The sequence below is a fragment of the Natator depressus genome, chromosome 3 (assembly GCF_965152275.1).
Source record: "Natator depressus isolate rNatDep1 chromosome 3, rNatDep2.hap1, whole genome shotgun sequence".
NCBI classification, from domain to species: domain Eukaryota; kingdom Metazoa; phylum Chordata; order Testudines; family Cheloniidae; genus Natator; species Natator depressus.
Genome location: NC_134236.1, coordinates 90203770 through 90225012, shown reverse-complemented (window position 1 = coordinate 90225012; position 21243 = coordinate 90203770). Strand labels below are relative to the sequence as shown.

Below are 21243 nucleotides of genomic sequence, written 5' to 3'. Positions count from 1 at the left end.
GTTCAGGTTCCTTTCTCAATAGTCCTGTTGTCTGGGCTGCTTCCTATCTACCACTGATTCTGAATCCTGCAGCTCCTCCAGAGCAAATGGCTTTCCATCTCCCTCATCCTCTGCGGGTGTGCAGCCTCCATAGTCTGGGGCTCGATTGGATTCCTGACAGGAGCCTGTAACATGCATCCACTGTCCTCCATCAGCCAGCCCGACTGAACTGAGCTGCACCCCTTACATATTGCTTCCACCTGGAGCATGCCCAGCAAGAATGAGAGGGTGTGACCTCCCGGGCCCAAAGTGAATGGTTAACCCTTGGTGGGTCAGTGCAGGGTTGGTACACCCCATCACATATACTGATCAATGATTTTATTGTGTGATGTGGATATGGGGGACAAATTCAAAATAACAAACATATTGGAAATTAAGTTATCAAAATGTGTCTGCCAGGCAGTGCAGGGCTGAAGCTACCCCACCCTAGACAAAGGAATGTGGTTCTGGTACATTAAGAGACAATGGGAATGCAATTTACATAGAAGGTAAACAGGACCATCAAGCCAACAAAGGGAGAAGATAACCACACAGCATTACAGTAGAAGGAGATTGCAGGAAATAGATCAATTTGCATTTTGCAAATACCAGCAGGGGAAGAAATCAGCATGGAATTTCCTTTGCCAGGAGACTCCATGTTACATTCCTCATAGTTTGAATAAACTTTACGACTTATGTTGCGGGGTAACCTTCAAAAGAATTCATATTAAAGGTACACTGGACTATAAAAGAAAGGAGCAAAGAACACCCCAGTTATGTTTCATGTAAGAAGGCAAAGGAACCAAGCACACTGGGCTTTGTGGGAGGTCCTGACCTGAAGGGTGGTCAGCCATCTTGCTGGAAGGTAGTGTTGTAAAGAATCTGACCCTGAAGAGGGGCTGTAGCTTGTTTTATTAACTCTTAGTCTCTAGAAAGCGTTTTGCTTTTAACCATTTCTAACTCTATCCTTTGTACTTGAACTCACTTAAAATCCAAACTCCTTTGGTTAATAAACTTGCTTTACTTTTAATCCAAACCCACCCCTGGCTGTGTTTGATTTAAAGTGAATATCAACTCCAGTCAATGTGGTAGGCTGCTGGGTAGTCTATCTTTAAAGAAACAAATGAATCTTGATATCTCTCTGAATGGTCCAGGAAAGGGCTAGGTATTGGAAAGCATGCAGTTTGGGGAAAATTCAGGACTAGGAGTGTGTTTGGGTCACCGCTGCATGGGGTAATTGAGTGACTGAGACTAGAGTGGGGCTGTTCTATTGTAGGCTGGCAGCTGGGGTCAGAGCTCTTAACGAAGGCTGCAGAGCAGACACTCAGGATACTATATGTTTGTCTGCTGACTGTTGGTGTCCAGGCTGTCAGCCACAGCCTCAGGGCAGTTAAGGCACCCAGGTTTATAGGTCATGTGAAGACACAACCCCTGACTGGCCTGGATTGCACCCCAGAACATGACAGTCTGTAACACCTTTTCACATCTTAGAACTGGGGTACTATGGTGATGTGCAAATACGTGTAAGAAGGAAAAAAATTGCAGGTTTAAAATCTTTAATGTGCACAGAATGATGGATTTTTATGAATACTGGAGGCAAAATGTATTTTCATTCTCTTTAGCGCACTTTCACCTCTTTCCAACTGGAAACCAGCCTATATGTCATCATTAATATCCCAGGTGAACGTGGAAGACAGGTCTTTCATTTTCTCCTTAAAAACATTGTCAAACCTTTCGCTCTGTGCCACAGTCATTGTGTTCTTCCAGTCTCCAACGGTCCCTGGGGCAGGAGACACAGAAGAGGCATTGGTGGTTAGATGCTCTGCTGCCACTTGGACATTTGATTATAATTTGAATATCGCTTGTGCGGGTAAGAGGCTGTGAATGCTGCTAGTTGGGTGCAGTTCCCTCTCTCCTCAGTTTCTTCCTCTCTCATCTCCCCAGAACGTAGCTCTCTAGGGCTTTGGTGGAACATTTCCAGTCCTGAAGGTGTGGGTCAAATAATAACTTTGACTGCAGTGCAATTAGTTTGACCCAGTATTTCTAGACAATGTCACTAATTTTGTTTGAGGAACCAGTGGTTTTATACATCTCAGTTATCATCTTCCTGTACTGATTTATTTCACTGCAAATTTTAGAAGAAAAGGAAGTAGTTACTATTAAGAGAAATATGAGCTTCTCTGAACATCCTTTTCAGGCAATGCTTGTACTTAAGAGTTTGCAGTGGTTCTCTCCCTTTTCCATACCACAGTGCCCACTACCATCTAGCTGGGTCCCCCTCCTATTCAGCAGTATAAGAAGACCACAAACCCCAGACATCTATTCACGACTCTCCTGTATAAGGGCTACAACATGAAATATACCCCTCTCCTCTCAGCCACAAGAATTGACCCACAGATTTTATTTCTTTGGCTAATTTCATACTCTAAATAACCCCTGGAAGCTGTAGAGACAAAATCAGTTCCGATACTCACCATGTGTGAAGTTTCCCAGAAGCATTAGACAGAAATGCTTTCAGTTTTCTCTAATGTTCACATGTTTTAATTTCTCGAAGACGACCCTTCCCTTTTACAAGTGGCACAAAATGAATGTTACCCTCCACGAGAGCTTATTGAACATTTTCATTTTTAAAATATATGGACACTGTTTTCTCACAGATCAAAAGACAGCTGCACTACTTTGCTCAGCAAACATTTAAGACATTGCATTGAGCAAAGGAGTGCAGCTCTCTTTTAATCTGTGAGAAATGGTGCCTGATGCATTGTCACACAGCGATACACCCTCACTCAGCAGTCCTAGTGCCCCAAAGCCAATTGTTTCCTGGGGACAGAAAGTTGTGATTGGAAGTCCTAGGCAGCGAGCTTCAACACGTCCTGTGCCAGGATCTGCAGGACTAAATATTTATTAGATTTGGCTGCTTCTGCCTTACCTTTGCGAAGAAAATGTCCTTTGCCTTGTTCCAGGAAATTGCCTAGCGTGGACTCATAGTTTGCCCTGGGATCAGTTTTCATTTTATCAAATGTAGCATTTTCCACAACAGTGTCCAGCTCTTTTTCATTTAGCTGCTTTCCTAAGAATCTGCAGATTTTCAGAACAGCTCCTCTGAGATCCTGAAATGAACATTATTTCAAAGTAACAGTTTCCCAAATAAGGAAAATAAAAGAACTAACTCAATAAAACGATAGAGTAAAGGGTAATGGGATACTTAAAGAAAGGGAAACTGAGCATAGGGATATAGCACTAAAGAATAAAGCTGGCTTCTTATTTGGGACCATCAGTCTTACTACACTACTTCATAAGCAAGATTTTAATTCCCTCTAAGAGGCTAAAGGAGCATTAAAAACTGACAGGTGAGTAGCAAGTTAAGCCACTGCAAATTCCTTCGTCATTAGCCAACCCATCCTCGTGGCCTAATGAAGAGAGAAAAGGCTCATTTCTGTGACTGTGATTACAACTGCTAGCACCATGTAAGACAAAGGTTGTCATAATTTTCTGGCTATCTGTATTTTGGTCTGTCTGTGGCAACCTATTTTGGAAGCAGAAGGACCCCTGTTGTGTCCAGTTCTGGAGTCCACAATTCAAGAAGGTAGTTGATAAACTGGAGAGGGTTCAGTGAGTAGTCACAAGAATGTTTAAAGCTTTAGAAAACATGCCTTCCAGTGACAGACTCAAAGAGCTCAGTGTATCAATGGCTGTTAGCCAGGATGTGCAGGGACGGTGTCCTTAGCCTCTGTTTGGCAAGAGCTGGGAATGAGTGACAGGGAATGGATCACTTGATGATTACTTGTTCTGTACATTCCCTCTGCGGCACCTGACATGGGGCACTGTCAGAAGACAGGACGCTGGGATAGATGGACCTGTGGTCTGATCCAGTATGGTTGTTCTTATGTACTTCTTTAATTTAACAAAGAGAAGGTTAAGAGGTGACTTGATTATAGTCTACAACTACCTACATGGGGAACAAATCTTTATTAATGAGCTCTTCAGTCTAGCAAAGAAAAATATAACACAATCCAAAGGCTGGAAGTTGAAGACAAACAAATTCAGACTGGAAATAAGATGTACATTTGTAACAGTGAGGGTAATTAACCATTGAAACTATTTACCAGGAGGTCATGGTGGATTCTCCACCACTGACAACTTTTAAATCAAGATTGGATATTTTTCTAAAAGATCTGCTCTACAAATTATTTTGGGGAAGTTCTGCGGTCTGTGTTATACAGGAGGTCAGATAAGATGATCACAATGGTCCCTTCTGGCTTTGGAATCTATGAATATTTATATCAGGAGCTGGACCTCTTAATGGGAAGGGTCTTTCCTCGCTTTGTTAATCAGCCTTGCTGGTACTATCAACATGCTTCCTGCTGAAGTCAGCAGAGGGGATGCTGCTGCATCTCTACCTATTTAGCTAAGAGGTGCACTCAGATACTCCAGACCTTGTTTAGAAAGTGTGATTAAAATCAGTTTAAAATGGATTTAGTTCAACCAGAACAAACCCATGTATGGACACTCAAAGTAGTTTAAACCTGACCTCTGCGAAGCTAGGTGAAGTTGTTAAGGAGCCAAAAGCTAGCTGAGCTGGTAGAAAAGTGAAAAACACTAGTTTCTAAAAAAAATTGAAATTTTGAAGAGTTCTGTACTTTTCAAAGATTTCACATCAATATCTTAATTGAAAACATCAAACTAATTCTTAAAATATTTTATTTACTAAAAACCTAGTTTTGAATAGATATTGCAATAAAGTATCATTTTCACAAAAAATTACAAGAAGATCTTCAGTTTTGCAAAAAAAAAAAGGCCATTTTGACAAAACATCTTTTGTTCTAAAAGCAGTTTGAGATGTTCTAAAATGTAACAAAACCTCTCCTTTCCCTTTAGGATGCCTCATGGGATGCGCTGTGTAGGTGCCATCCTGCTATGCAGGAAAAGAAATGAAGTAAAGCAAGATTATTCTCTTTTCTAAGAGTACTCAGATCCAGCAGATATTCTTCACTGGGAAGCAAATGATACCTCTTGTGACGAAGTGAATTAGGCTCCTATGTGCTATTGAATGTCAATGGGAGTTAAGCGGCTAACTTACTTTGGTTCTTCTGAACATCTCACCCTATGGTTCTGATTCTTTCACCCTTACTAACACTGAGAAGTACTTTTTCAAGTACTCACACTGAAATCAATGAGACCAATGTACCTTACTCTGTGAAATCAACGAGACTCTTCACAGAGTAAAGTACAGCTCCATAAGAGTAAAGGGGCAATATCTCACTGAAAAATGGAGGCATTTTATTTTCTGTTTCTTTCAGATATAAAAAGAACGAGGAGTACTGGTGGCACCTTAGAGACTAACAAATGTATTTGGGCATAAGCTTTTGTGGGCTAAAACCCACTTCATCAGATGCATGCATTGGAAAATACAGTAGGAAGATACCCTACCCCATTTTTTCATGTTCTCTCTCTATATATATCTTCCTTCTGTATTTTCCATTGCATGCATCTCATGAAGTGGGTTTTAGCCCATGAAAGCTTATGCCCAAATACATTTGTTAGTCTCTAAGGTGCCACAACTACTCCTCGTTCTTTTTGCTGATACAGACTAACACGGCTACCACTCTGAAACCTTTCAGATATAAAGTGATTGACTGGTCTCACCTTCTTCATCTCCTCATAGGTGAGGAAGAGAATATTGAAGTCATCCCTGTGGGTGTACCAGCCTCTGATGTGATCGAACCAGGAGCCAGCCAATACTTATGAAGGAGAAAAATTATAGAAATAAACGTTAATGATCTCAAACAGAAAAACCGTTCAATTATTGATATTTTTGTAACCTAATACTCTCACAAGCACGGCTGCAGAATCGATGGAGCAGACTTCCATTTTTCAGCTTCTCTTCCCTCTGCTGTTGGGGGGATATTTGGGCTCACAGAGATGTTATTCCAGTTCCTGTTTTTATTCACAGCCTTATTCTGGATTATCTTTCACCTTAAACATGAGATAAAGGACAGGCCAAGTCCAGCTTCTCATCTAGGGATCTGAGGCCAAGTTTTGTCTTTTCCACAAACAGACAGACCATTACATGATAACTAATACACATTGCACTGTTACCTCTAGAATCCACTGGTACCATAGAATGGTACTTGCACCCAGCACAACATATTTGCCCTTTTTTGTCCTGGATTATTTACCCATAGATAATATTTTCCATTGCTTTTGATGGATTAGTGATCACAAACTTAGAATTAAATTGATAGATTCCTAGATTAATAGATTCTCTGGCCAGAAAGGACCATTGTGGTCATCTAGTCTGACTTCCTGTATAACGCGGGCCATTGAACTTCCCCCAAATAACTCCTAAACATATCTTTTATAATAACATCCAATCTTGATTTAAAAATTGTCATTGATCGAGAATCTACCATGACCCTTGGTAAATTGTTGCAGTGGTTAATTACTCTCACCGTTAAACATTTATGCCTTATTTTCAGTCTAAATTTGTCCTGCTTCAACGGCCAACCATTGAATTGTATTATACCTTTCTCTGCTAGATTGTTCCCCATGTAGGTACTTACAGACTCTAATCAAGTCATCCCTTAAACTTCTCTTTGTTAAAATAAACAGATTGAGCTCTTTGAATCTTTTGCTAGAAGGCACATTTTCTAATCCCTTAATCATTCTCATGGCTCTTCTCTGAGCCCTCTCCAATTTATCTGCATCCTTCTTCAATCAAAACAGAGGGCATTTGCCTGGGATCTGCCTGACAGGAGGTACGCTAAGGGATGCATTAAGGAGGCTGTGTTGGTGAGTATCTCAGTGTCTGTTGTGGAGACAGTTTGACAGTTTGACCATGTGCTTGATTGGTTGTTTGAAAAGTGTGAATTGGGAGTACTTTGTTCCAGGTGAGCCTTGAGTGGGCCTGACTGTTATAAAAAGCCAGTCAGCTGCGAATCAGCTGAGTGGCAAACAGCAGAGAGGCTAACAGAGGGAGTTTGCCTGGGAGTTCACCTGGGGAGAGCCCACTGAGGCTTACATCTTGCCAGCTTCTCTGAGTAGTTACTACAACTCCTGCGGAAGCTCGTAGAAGGAAGGTAATATGAATGGGGAGTGTTCAGCTGTTGTGACCTGCACTGGATGTGCCAAGTTTGTCTTTCTTCCACAGGACAGAAGCAACTTTGTCTGTACAAAGTGCAAGCTGGTCTCCATATTGGAAGAGAAGGTTCAAGGTCTGGAGCAACAGGTATCGATCCTGCGTTGCATGAGAGAAACTGAAGATTTCCTGGACAGACGTCAGGATATGCTTCTACGGACACAACGTTCTGAAGGTTCAGAGCAGGCTGCACTGCGGGGAAAGGAGGATGGTGAAGAAATTTGGCAGCATGTGACCTCCAGAAGAAGAAAGGGGAGCATCCATGTACCAGCAACGCAGATACAGTGAGCTGTAGCTCATGAAAGCTCATGCTCAAATAAACTGGTTAGTCTCTAAGGTGCCACAAGTACTCCTTTTCTTTTTTCTAGATACAGGTAAGTAACTGTTTTCATGTTCTCTCCACAGGTACTAATGCGGAGAGTGGACTAGATGATACATCTGAGGGAAGGGAACAGAAGGAGACTCCGCCGATTGGAAGGCATGAGATGCACTGTCCTAGGGTTTGGGGTTCCACGACCACCACTTCCAAGAGAAGGAGGCAGGTGGTGGTGACTGGGGACTCTCTCCTCAGGGGGACTGAGTCACCTATCTGCCGCCTTGACCGGGAAAACCGAGAAGTCTGCTGCTTGCCAGGACCTAGGATTCACGATGTGACAGAGAGACTGCCGAGACTCATAAAGCCCTCGGATCGCTACCCCTTCCTGCTTCTCCACGTGGGCACCAATGATACTGCCAAGAATGACCTTGAGCAGATCACTGCAGACTACGTGGCTCTGCGAAGAAGGATAAAGGAGTTTGAGGTGCAAGTGGTGTTCTTGTCCATCCTCCCCGTGGAAGGAAAAGGCCTGAGTAGAGACCGTCAAATCGTGGAAGTCAACGAATGGCTACGCAGGTGGTGTCGGAGAGAAGGCTTTGGATTCTTTGACCATGGGATGGTGTTCCAAGAAGGAGGAGTGCTAGGCAGAGACGGGCTCCACCTAACGAAGAGAGGGAAGAGCATCTTCGCAAGCAGGCTGGCTAACCTAGTGAGGAGGGCTTTAAACTAGGTTCACCGGGGGAAGGAGACCAAAGCCCTGAGGTAAGTGGGGAAGTGGGTTCCCGGGAGGAAGCACGAGCAGGAGCGCGTGAGAGGGGAGGGCTCCTGCCTCATACTGAGAAAGAGGGACGATCAGCGAATTATCTCAAGTGCCTATACACAAATGCAAGAAGCCTGAGAAACAAGCAGGGAGAACTGGAAGTCCTGGCACAGTCAAGGAATTATGATGTGATTGGAATAACCGAGACTTGGTGGGATAACTCACATGACTGGAGTACTGTTATGGATGGATATAAACTGTTCAGGAAGAACGGGCAGGGCAGAAAAGGTGGGGGAGTTGCATTGTATGTAAGGGAGCAGTATGACTGCTCAGAGCTCTGGTATGAAACTGCAGAAAAACCTGAGAGCCTGGATTAAGTTTAGAAGTGTGAGCAACAAGGGTGATGTCGTGGTGGGAGTCTGCTATAGACTACCAGACCAGGGGGATGAGGTGGACGAGGCTTTCTTCCGGCAACTCACAGAAGTGACTAGATCGCAGGCCCTGGTTCTCATGGGAGACTTCAATCACCCTGATATCTGCTGGGAGAGCAATACAGCGGTGCACAGATAATCCAGGAAGTTTTTGGAAAGTGTAGGGGACAACTTCCTGGTGCAAATGCTAGAGGAACCAACTAGGGGCAGAGCCCTTCTTGACCTGCTGCTCACAAACCGGGAAGAATTAGTAGGGGAAGCAAAAGTGGATGGGAACCTGGGAGGCAGTGACCATGAGATGGTCGAGTTCAGGATCCTGACACAGGGAAGAAAGGAGAGCAGCAGAATACGGACCCTGGACTTCAGACAAGCAGACTTTGACAACCTCAGGGAACTGATGGGCAGGATCCCCTGGGAGAATAACATGAGGGGGAAAGAAGTACAGGAGAGCTGGCTGTATTTTAAAGAATCCTTACTGAGGTTACAGGGACAAACCATCCCGATGTGTAGAAAGAATAGTAAATATGGCAGGCAACCAGCTTGGCTTAACAGTGAAATCCTTGCTGATCTTAAACAGTATAACAATAGGAGTATAACAATATTGCTCGGGGATGCAGGAGTGAAATCAGGAAGGCCAAATAACACCTGGAGTTGCAGCTAGCAAGAGATGTTAAGAGTAACAAGAAGGGTTTCTTCAGGTATGTTAGCAAGAAGAAGAAAGTCAAGGAAAGTATGGGCCCCTTACTGAATGAGGGAGGCAACCTAGTGACACAGGATGTGGAAAAAGCTAATGTACTCAATGCTTTTTTGCCTCTGTCTTCACGAACAAGGTCAGCTCCCAGACTACTGCACTGGGCAGCACAGCATGGGGAGGAGGTGACCAGCCCTCTGTGGAGAAAGAAGTGGTTCGGGACTATTTAGAAAAGCTGGACGAGCACAAGTCCATGGGGCCGGATGCGCTGCACACAAAGGAGTTGGCGGATGTGATTACAGAGCCATTGGCCATTATCTTTGAAAACTCATGGCAATCCGGGGAAGTCCCGGACGACTGGAAAAAGGCTAATGTAGTGCCCATCTTTAAAAAAGGGAAGAAGGAGGATCCTGGGAACTACAGGCCACTCAGCCTCACCTCAGTCCCTGGAAAAATCATGGAGCAGCTCCTCAAGGAATCAATTCTGAAGCACTTAGAGGAGAGGAAAGTGATCAGGAACAGTCAGCATGGATTCACCAAGGGCAAGTCATGCCTGACTAATCTAATTGCCTTCTATGACGAGATAACTGGCTCTGTGGATGAGGGGAAAGCGGTGGACGTGTTGTTCCTTGACTTTAGCAAAGCTTTTGACACTGTCTCCCACAGTATTCTTGCCAGCAAGTTAAAGAAGTATGGGCTGGATAAATGGACTATAAGGTGGATAGAAAGTTGGCTAGATTGTCGGGCTCAACGGGTAGTGATCAATGGCTCCATGTCTAGCTGGCAGCTGGTATCAAGTGGAGTGCCCCAAGGGTCGGTCCTGGGGCCGGTTTTGTTCAATATCTTCATAAATGATCTGGAGGATGGTGTGGATTGTACCCTCAGCAAGTTTGCAGATGACACTAAACTGGGAGGAAAGATAGATACGCTGGAGGGTAGAGATAGGATACAGAGGGCCCTAAGACAAATGAGAGGATTGGGCCAAAAGAAATCTGATGAGGTTGAACAAGGACAAGTGCAGAGTCCTGCACTTAGGACCGAAGAATCCCATGGACCGCTACAGATTAGGGACCAAATGGCTCGGCAGCAGTTCTGTAGAAAAGGACCTAGGGGTTACAGTGGACGAGAAGCTGGATACGAGTCAACAGTGTGCCCTTGTTGCCAAGAAGGCCAATGGCATTTTGGGATGTATAAGTAAGGGCGTTGCCAGCAGATTGAGGGATGTGTCTAGGTCTTCTAGGCTTTTGCCAGCTGGGTACCAGTTTTTGTGTTACTAATACACTTCTTCATTATCCTGTCTATGGCAATGCCAAACAAGAGCAAAAATAAAATGAGGCCCTGTTTCACATAAGCGTCCACAATGAACCACTCTCTTGTCAGGTTGTTCACTCTGATAGAGCAACCTTGCATCTCTGTACATGGCTGGTATGGTGTTGATGGGTTTAGTGGGAATTTCGCAGGACTGAAGAATATTCCGCAATGCATGCCCATGCTGGCTGTCAAATACCTTTTGAAAGTCAATGATATCAATGATGAAGGATACCTGGAATTCACTGAATTGTGCTTGGTGTCTGACTTAGTTCCTGCAAGCACCCTGTTCCCTTCTGGAGACATACACAAGGAACCATGGAATTTGACAGATGGCAAAACAAAAAAGAAAACAATTGCATCTGCATGAGTTGGAGATTCAGCTCATCTGTCCAAGATACAAGGGCACATCAAGCCACAGAGGACAAGAGCAACCAAAACCTTTGCATTGCCAAACTGAAATGAAAACTGAGAAAGACCAACCTTAAACAGAACGAGGCAAAGAAATCAATAATCTAAAACTGAAAACAAAAGTGTGCTCTGAGAAATTCCAGCATGAACTATGGAACAGATTTGGGGTGCTGACAGAGGTAGAGGAAGGTGAGCTAGAGATTGGACCTGAAGAAAAATGCACAGTGCTCTGAGACAACATGATTCAAGCTGCAGCAGTCACAGCCTGGTATCAGCACACACACAGAGCAAGGACTGAATAAGCCAAGAGACCTCTCATCTCAAAAAGGAAAGAAAAGCACTGAAAGGTAACAGAAAGACACGTGGGCAGAGCATGTCTGACAAGTCGTCAACAGACTCAGCCCCAGATATTGATGAAACTTGTGAACCTAATCTACTTGGCATTGACACTGATGCAACAGAGATGTCAGCAATACAGGCTGCAATTAAGAAGCTGAAAAAAAACAAAATGGCAGGAGATGATCAAATCACAGCAGAAAAGCGAAAAGAACTTCACCCCACTACCTTATAGGTTACAGCTGAGTCTTTTGGCTCTTTGGAAGGTAGAAGTAGTGGTTTGGGATTGCGGGATAGGCATAATGATTGTGGAAAACTACTAAACCAGAAAATTAATTGTGGAAAACTACTTCTGTGTGTTCTCTGTATAGCGCTCATCCTCATCTCCTCACCTGTGTTATCTGAGCGCCTAAGTGGAGTTGAAATCTGCTGAAATCTTCATACGTTTCAGAGTGACCATCCAGCTGAGATACACGAGGCTCCTTGCACTTTATTGGTGCAATGCATGTGCCTATGCAGCCCCCCTGGACTACCTTTGCACAAAATCTCTATTGTGAGCTGTGAATGATACTGCATTTATTGCAACCTTAGACCCCAGGTTGTGAGGTGGGGGCCAGGATTTTGAGCAGCTCCACCGTCTAAGTAATTTACCCACTCAGATAGAAGAAAAGGAGTACTTGTGGCACCTTAGAGACTAACAAATTTATCTGAGCATAAGTGAGCTGTAGCTCACGAAAGCTTATGCTCAAATAAATTTGTTAGTCTCTAAGGTGCCACAAGTCCTCCTTTTCTTTTTGTGGATACAGACTAACACGGCTGATACTCTGAAACCACTCACATAGGTTACTCAGGCTGTGGTCAGTGAGCAGGGTTTGGCCTTTTAGCAGTAAATGAAACCTTACCTTTCCCAGCTAAAAACCTCTCCAGAAAAATATTAAAATCTGGTATTGTCTCAAGTAGGACTGAAAGGCTGGAAAAATGAAAATAGGAAACCACAACGTCCTTTGGATTTCTGGCTACATAAATAACCTGCAAGGTAAAAGAGTGACAGTCTCAGGTAGATTAAAGGGTCACCATTAACCTACAGATCGGTGGTTTTATAAAATTGCTATTGCTGCAAGTAACATTAAAATCATTATATCTGAAAAGGGCTAGAATAAGTACTTTAGTAAGTAGTTTATCCTGCTTTAAATGAATGGGATTTTTTGTGTCTTTGCCAGCATTTCCTGTACATTCAGTGGCGTTATTGCGCTTCCTTAATTGTAAAGACCGTCATACACATGCATAACTGTCTACATATGATAATACCCTTGACCTCAAGGGGATTACTCACTGTTGTAAGGTTATGCACATGAGTAAGTGTACTTAGAATCAGGTCTTCACGTTATGTCCAGTTATTTATATGCGTCTTTCACACAGCAAGAGAGGAGCAAAACCATTTAAAAATCATGGGAAATGTGACAATAAGCAGCACAAAAATTAACAGGGAGTGCAGTTGCAGTGTACTATCTGAAAAGAATGTAAACTTGAATAAATACATTTGATTTTGAGTTCCTTTTTAATACAAACACAGTTAAGTGAGAAACAGATATCTATTTGTGTGTATTGTGTTTGGTATATTGGTAAAGTATTTCAGTGAAAAACATATCCTTAGAGTAGAATCCTAGTAAGCATGAATCTACTGCTCTTTCAAAAAAAATTGCAGCTGGAGATATTTTTAGAGAATTGTAATGGATACAATGTTTAATAAGTAATGCTAAAATGCACTGCTGAACAGCACAACCAATTTCTCCAACAATTTGGAGCTGAGAATATCTGGAAAACCACACAGACAGCTGAGCCATATGGTGGTGCACAAGAAGAACAGCCAGCCAGAAGCCATGAAGAGAAAAACTCCCTGCACCATCAACATGGTCTTAAAATTGTGAAAACCTACATGAGCCCTGTAAAATATACATAAGCAATACTAGATTTCCCAATGTCTGTAGTTAAAATTGTGCTCTGTTCAGCTTAGGAGATGTTCTTGTTCCATTTACTTTTACCGTCCCTGTAACTTTAAGGAGTCTTTCTGCATGGGAAATGGGGCTGAGCTAAAAAGCCAATCAGGAGGAAGGTTCCTATGGAATGAGAGGTTGCAGTGACGGTGCTCATGTGGTGCAAGCTCTGCACCGTGCATCTGCTCATCTTATTATAGGTGTTACTGCAACAGAGAGAAGGAAGCTGCAAGGGTGACTGTGAAGGGAGTCTCATGGGGAAGTGGGTGAACGGCACATGCCACCTTTCATGGGAGATCCAGGTAGCAGTGTAAGAGATTGGCATCGCTCCCACAAGGCAGTTCTCACACTTTCTCTCAAATTACGGCAGGCCAGCACTGCACACCTTCAGTGTGAATGACTCTCTGTTTAGATTAAGGAAAGCAACACAGGAGGGCAGGGCAGCCATCTCCATGAAGGCGAGCTTAGTGTGAATCCCCGGCCCTGGGAGATCCTTCCTCTTGAGCTGCATCTGGCACAGTCCAGCCCCCTATCATTAGCAAGAAGTTTCCTGTCGTTTAAAGATGCAGGAGACATAAAACATGGATAGCATAAGAGCTTACAGTTACATAGCTACATACATCAGAACAACAAAATCACTGTAATTTACAATATAATATGCAGACTGTAATGATCCTAACCCATCAATAAAGCCCCTTTTAGGGTGAGCTGTCATGATGAGGAAGAAGCAGCTCCGTTTCTTGGCCCAGAGGTCAAGCACAGCAGTCCCATGAAAAATGGGATCTCCACTGAAACTGGACACTGAAGTCCTGAGGTCTTGATAGAACTTGTTTTCCCCCCTTTGGCTGGGTCTAAGGACATGGAATGGGGCTTTGGAGGAAGTGAGCCCCATCTCCATGCAGGGGAGATTTGCTTTTGGAAGGGTGATTGTGGGGAGGGCAGACAGTCTGGCCCAGAGGATTTAGACTGATTTATTGGTGAAAGCTACAAGTTTTCCTCGATAATGTTAATTAAATTATAAAAACAGTATCACCTAACTTTTCCTCTCCTGTTCCTCAGATCTCTTGGAACTAAAAAGTAAGGCAGGTGAGTAGTAAAGAGACGAGGTGATGGACGATGGACATTATCGATATTATGTATGTTATACTCCAGCCATGGGACTCTGAGTTTTGTTTCCATATTTTCTGTTCCATCTCGATGGCCTTCATGATAAATCAAGCTCAAAATATTCTGAGTCCACACAGTCCCTGGGAAAGAAAATAGCCTTCTTTGAAACAGCTTTGATGCTAATTTGATTTGTAATGTCACGTAATAATCTGCCGTAATCACAATCTCGTCAAAACTGTGTCTCATTTTACTTTATAAATGAAGTACAAAAATGTGTCTTAAAGGGAATCCATTAATGCAGCAGGGGTGGGAATCCAAACAGCATTATATTTTTGTACATTTTAGTATAAAAAATCCTGTATCTATCTATGTGCTGGTCAATAACTAAATCTTCAAATATTTTTACCTAGGCTATTCAGGTTCCCCATGGAAACGGTGATTACGACACACAGTTTTTCTCCCTCTGATGTAGCCTCAGTGCTGCAGCACGACTGTCCATTCCAGTAATAACCAGTGGATTCACTGGCCCTATCCAAAGCACCCTGTATACTGTTGTTCTGAGAGTTTTTACGTACCCCTACTCCACTCCCGCAGTGGAAGAGCATCAGTGCTACTTCAGGGCTCATGCAGAAGGCTCACGCTGGTCTGTCCTGTCTGTGCATCTTACATGACCTGTCAGCGATACAAGGAATTCTCTACTAAGAAGGGCCAAGGGTACTTTAGTGACCAGAACTGGATATGCCAAAAGTTGTGTTACAATGTTTAGTATCCAATGGGGTAAAGAGTCCTTCTCTCTGAGCTCCTCACAGAGGAGTTGGTTCTGCTATATTATAACTCTTCAGCTGCAAGTAATTCTCGAACCTCATAGGCTGGAAGAGGTGCTATTCTTGTTTGAAGAAAATATATCACTGCGAAGCCTGAGAACAAAAATGCTGATCACCTGAGTACAGGTAGTTGGTAGTTCAGCTTGAATACTCTGTGACAGGCCTGGGATCAATCTGGGGAGGGAGGGTGTTTAGAAGATTGTGCTTTATTTTTTTCCAGTAGAGATGGCTGTCTCAGGGAAGTCTGAGGTTTTGTATTTGTGTCTAAATTCATTAGTCTGAGCACTCACACCACCTTCCCTTTCCATGAACTTATTGTTTCCAAAATATTGCTGACATAAATGTTTACACAAAGGAGATAAAAATAGTGGTCGACTACAGAAAGAAATAGCTGCAGTTTATTATAATACACATTTGTGCATAGCTTTGGGCAAAATTTGCCCAGTTCAAATATACTTTGCAGATTACCTCTGAAGCTTTAACCTTCTGCCATTGCTTAAACATAGGGATGAAACTGAGATAATGTCTCCAATAAACTATTGGCAGTTAATAGATTTTACACTGCTACCACCAAAAATAGGTCATAATGGTGGTCAATAAGCTCGGCGGAAGAGGCGGGGAAGGTCAATAAAGGTTTCAGACAAAAATCAGATATTATTTTCCTGAAGGGAATCAAGCAATCAGTCTTACCTGATTTTGGATAAGTAGCTACAAATACATCACTGTCTCTGATTTCAAAATCCTCCAGTGAATCTATGTATTCAGGTGTAGCAAAGTCTGGATGGAAATAAATTCCTTTATATTGGAACAAAAATTCTTCTGATGGCTCCATTGTTAACTCCGTTTCACTCATATGTCAAGAATCTGCAGGTTAGAAAATATAATTTTATATCCTTTTTATTTTGATGTTATCTATCCTTCAGGACAAAACTTTCAGGACAACATAAACAAAACAGATCCCTTTTTGATAGCAAAATGTATATTAACAAAAACAGCAAACTGAATAACAGCATAGAAATGGCACTTTTAGGGCCTGGCATGAGAACAGAATATCTTTGGCTGGTAAAAGTGCTGTGTAATACGTTGTCTTTGGGTTCTTTACTTGTACAAAGTATCCGGTATTGTTAGAGTCAGAGCTACCCAAGGAGCTCGCCACAAAGTCCAGTGCTTTCTATGAGCGACGACTTCATCCTTTTGCACAACCAGAGGAACGAGGCTGCATTTCAGTTAAGTTTGTGTCTGGAATTTTGTTCACACTATCTTATTATTTCTGATTCTCTCTCTCATATGTCCCTGCTCAATATGTTTCTCCCAGTCCCTCCTGTCTAGTAACATAAGTTCAGCAAAATAGGAGGGAGGGAAAGGAAATTTCTTTCCTCTCAAGAGTTTTCTTTGATAATTTTATTTTTGGCCACTATATTTTATAAGGTCCCTAACCTGTCAATCAGTGACATCATGCCACATACGTGCCAGTGGAGCACATTGGCTACGTCCTTCCAACAGAGAGTAGAGAGACAAAGAAATTGGAGTAAAATGACCTTCTAGAGGATTTCACCTCATATGTCTCTTACAGTATTTGAGTTGGAACAGAAATCTCCATGTAGTTTATCAGAATAAGTGAATTGATACCCAGGTCTCTCTCTTTCAGGCTTTCCAATAAAAGATGTCTTTTTTTGTGGTAAACAACTAACAAAGACAAGTAGGTGTGTGGGGAAAAAGCCCTTGTTAGTGTCATTAGACAGCATACAAGGCTCAATAAGAGTAATTGCACAAGCGAAGTCAGTGACATGACTTAGGCCTGGCCTACATGACAGAGTTAGGTTCCAAAACCTGTAGGTGTTTCAGAGACTGACCCTTCTTCTATTGGTGAAACAAACACCATTCCAGAACATGTGGATGTGTCAAAGACTGTAACTGATCATCCTACTCCTGGTGGTAAAACAGACATTGTTCTAGAAGGTGTGAATGTGTCAGAGTCTGAACTGCTCATGCTGTAAATAATAGGAGAAAAGATCGTGATATGTGGGTTGATTTCAGTACCAATGATGTAGCTTACTGGGTAGATCGTGGACCAAATGACTGGCAACACCACACTGTGCCATTTGAGAAATCACATTGGAGTTTTACCTATGACAAACAAACAAGTTATTGTCCACAAAAAATATTTTTCAGCATGAAAGCAAATGGTGAGAAATACACTCGAGAATGGCTACTGTATTCACCATCAACAGGGTCTGTGTACTGTTTTGTTTGCAAACTTTTTGCACATAAAACTTCAACATCCCGGTTTGCTGCAGATGGATTTAGTGACTGGCGGAATACTGTTTTAGTTGAACAACATGAAAATAGCACTACTCACAGAGATTCAATGTTGACATATTTAAATCGAAGACAGGGCTTTGGATTGACACAAAAATTGGAAGAACAAATTAAAGGGGAGCGTGAATACTGGCAACATATCTTGCAGTGTGTTATAGCTGTTATTCAAACATTAGCTGAATGTGGTCTGCCTTTCCGGGGATCAAATGACACATTTGGTCATTGCAGAATGGAAATTTCTTGGGATTGTTGGAGCTTGTGGCTCAGTTTGACCCATTTTTAGCAGGCCATATCTCAAAATATGGGAATGCTGGCAAAGGTAACCCATCATACTTATCCAAGACAATATGTGATGAACTCATTGGTCTCATGAGTGGTCTCATTAAGTTCGTTGAGCTATTGTGGATGAAATAAATATTGCTGGGTACTTCAGTTTATCTGTCGACTCTCCTTCTGATCTTTCAAATATTGATCAATTGAGTATTGTACAAAGATATGTGTCTCCCACAGATGGAAAACCAGTTGAACGATTTATAACATTCCTCAATTTGAAAAGCCACACTGGTGAAGAAATGGCAATTCAAGTACTGCATTATCTGTGCCAAGTTTGCAAAATAGATTTCTCAAAGTGCAGAGGTCAATCTTATGACAACACGGCCAACAGGTCAGGGCGTTATCAAGGAATGCAGAAGAAGCTTTTAGAACAGAAGAAATATGCCATATTCATACCAGGTGCTGCCCACTCTCTCAATCTTGTTGGCCGCAGTGCTGTTGATTCTTGTCCGGTGGCAGTAAGTTTTTTCTCAACAGTCCAGTTACTCTATACATTTTTCTCTGCCTCAACACACTGATGGGTAGTCCTTAAAACATATTTGGGCAATGATCGTGTGTTGAAATCTCTTTCTAATACTCACTGGGAGGCATATGCAGTGGCAACAAGTGCAATTCTGGAGTCCTACTCAAAGATTGTGGATGCGTTAGAAAGTCTAGCTGAAGACCAATCACAGAAGGGAGAAACTGTACGAGAGGCAGAAAACATTGCAAACAAGATGCAAGAACTGGAGTTTGTATTCATGTTGACCATGTGGAATGAAATTTTACAACACTTTGACCACGCAAGTCAAGCTCCCCAAGAAAAAGAATTGGATTTGAAAACATGTGCAGACCTCTGTCAATCATTAGCAGACCACTTTGAGGAATGATTTTGAAAGATTTGAAGACATATCAAAAGGTATCTTGCCTGATACTAATTACAAAGAAGCCCAGTCCCGCAAGGGAATCAGGAAAAAACAAGCAAATGATAGCTGTGCAACAGAAACAGCATTGAATCCTAGAGACAAATTTCATGTATCTACTTACTATGCTATAATTGATACACTGGAAGCTAATATGAAGAGGAGAGGTGAAGTGTACAAAGAAGTATCAAGGAGATTTTCTTTTCTAAACGATATGGACTTATCTGACGAACAATATTCACAAGGTTCCCAACAGCTAGTTGACTCACACCCTGTTGACTTGAACATGAATCTCTGTGGAGAAGTACGGCAGTTCCACTGTTATATGCGTGCAAAGTTTAATGAAACAGGAAAAATGAAATTCAGTCACATTGATCTTCATGACACAACACTGAAAGACGGAATACGATGTGTATTTCCAAACGTAGAGATCGCACTACGTATTTTTCTAACATTGATGATTACTAACTGCTCCGCAGAACGCTCTTTTTCTCAGCTGAAAAGAATAAAAACCCCTCGGAGAACAACAATGTGTCAGGACAGACTTGATTCACTTTCCCTATTGTGTACGGAAGCAGACATGGTTCATCGAGTCAGCTTCGATGAACTTATCCAGAATTTTGCGATCAGATTTTGCAGTCAGAAAATCTAGAAAGAAGCTGTTTTAATTTCAGCATACATGTAAGTTTTGTGTCATTTCGAAAAATAAAATTTTATTTTACGGTATAGTATTCTTTTTATTTTGAATTACATATGGGGGAGCGCCATAATCTTTTCAGTGCTTAGGGCCTCTAAAGGTCTTAATCCGGCCCACGGGTAAGGTCAGCTGTGTACTGGCTCTTGCCAGTAACCCGTACTGGACCGTACCGGCTTACTTTCACCTCTGCCTGTAGTTCTGGCAAAGAGTCCAACCAGGAGATGAGTCGTGTCCCTTCTCATCATCCAATGAGAAAACAAGACATCTCCTGTATGACTTTTGTGACATTATTATATGAACTGGGACCATATAGATGAATCTTGCTACCAAGGACCTGTAATGGCACCAAATCTTGTATAAAGGGGGTTCAAGTAAAGTGTCTAAACCAAGGTTATGGTTTGCTGGTTATGATTATGCCATCGGTATGCATGTCTCATTTCTGTATTTAAAGTCATAGTTATTGGCTCTATACCGTCTGTATCTCAAACTTGTGCTATGCTTCTTGCCTCTGGAGGGACTTTGCTACAACCTGAAGCTCTGAACAAAGGACTGCTTGACCCATCCCAGCTGTGGATGTACTCCTGAGACTTGATTTGAACCTGCAGTTTATTCCACCACTGCTGCAAGCCTGAACCAAGAACTTTGCCATTACTGTATGTAATACATTCCATTTAACCAATTCTAGCTCTCCTCTCATTTCTCTCTTTTTCCTTTTATGAATAAACCTTTAGATTTTAGATTCTAAAGGACTGGCAACAGCGTAATTTGTATATTGTAACTTGTATATTGACCTGGGTCTGGGGCTTGGTCCTTTGGGATTGAGAGAACCTTTTTCTTTGACTGGGGTATTGGTTTTCATAACCATTTGTCCCCGTAACGAGTGGCCCTGGTGGTGATACTGGGAAACTGGAGTGTCTAAGGGAATTGTTTGTGTGACTTATGGTTAGCCAGTGGGGTAAAAGCAAAGTCTTCTTTGTTTGGCTGCTTTGGTTTTCCTTGGTGTGCAAAGGAACCCCAGCTTGGGCTGTAACTGCCCTGCTTTAAGCAGTTTGTCCTTAATTGACACTCTCAGTTGGGTCCCACCAATGCCAGCATCGTTACAACTTTGTGATGGGGTGTGCACCCCACAGGATAGAGTTGATGAGGGCCTGAGAAGTCGATTAAGTTACCTGGTGTGTGTGGGGGGGGGCGGTGTGGGGGTGGGTTACATCCACGTACCATTCCTTAAACTTCTTTAAACGTAAGGCAAAAAACACCAGCTCAGTTAAAAACAAAAACAACAACAAAGGAACAAGCTGCAGGAGTAAAAAGAGAATGCAGGCAGAAGCCCAGCAACAGAGTGGGGGCTACCCAGTTTATTGCACCCAATGCAGCACGTATGATTACCTGCCCTGTGGGCAGGTGGCGTATGTATGCATTCAGTGCAAGGAGCTCCTGGCCCTCAGAGACAGTGTATGGACTCTGGAGACCACGGTGACTCAGCTGGAGGAGCTAAGGGAGACAGAGAAGTACATAGATGAGACTTTCCGGGACACAGAAGAATAGTCCCACCCCTGGTCTGACAGCTTCTGTGCTGTTGAGGAGGATGAAACTCTCAGGGAAGGAGAGCCCTCCCTCACACCTCAACCCCCACCCCTCTGCCCCCTCCTGCACCCAAA

At 42.6% G+C, this 21243-nt stretch overlaps 1 protein-coding gene across 1 annotated transcript; it reads right to left on the bottom strand.

Annotated features, from left to right (window-relative positions):
- Positions 1 to 1659: 1659 nt before the first annotated feature.
- Positions 1660 to 16187, bottom strand: LOC141983964 (amine sulfotransferase-like). Its single transcript, XM_074946917.1, has 6 exons — positions 16025 to 16187; positions 14442 to 14650; positions 12312 to 12438; positions 5665 to 5759; positions 2948 to 3128; positions 1660 to 1798 (listed from the first exon to the last, which is right to left on the bottom strand). The coding sequence occupies exons 1-6, from the start codon at positions 16185 to 16187 to the stop codon at positions 1674 to 1676; spliced, it is 900 nt and encodes a 299-aa protein (XP_074803018.1). The 3' UTR covers positions 1660 to 1673.
- Between the last annotated feature and the right edge of the window lie 5056 nt (positions 16188 to 21243).

Bases quoted from the DNA above. Each gene is read 5' to 3' on its own strand.
- LOC141983964 (XM_074946917.1), bottom strand. From the start codon at position 16,187: ATGAGTGAAACGGAGTTAACAATGGAGCCATCAGAAGAATTTTTGTTC. The intron at 14,651-16,024 runs GTAAGACTGATT...TTTCTTTCCCAG, and splicing joins AGCTACTTATCCAAAATCAG to GGACTGTGTGGACTCAGAAT. The intron at 5,760-12,311 runs GTAAGGTTTCAT...CTCCTTCATAAG, and splicing joins GAGGTTTTTAGCTGGGAAAG to TATTGGCTGGCTCCTGGTTC.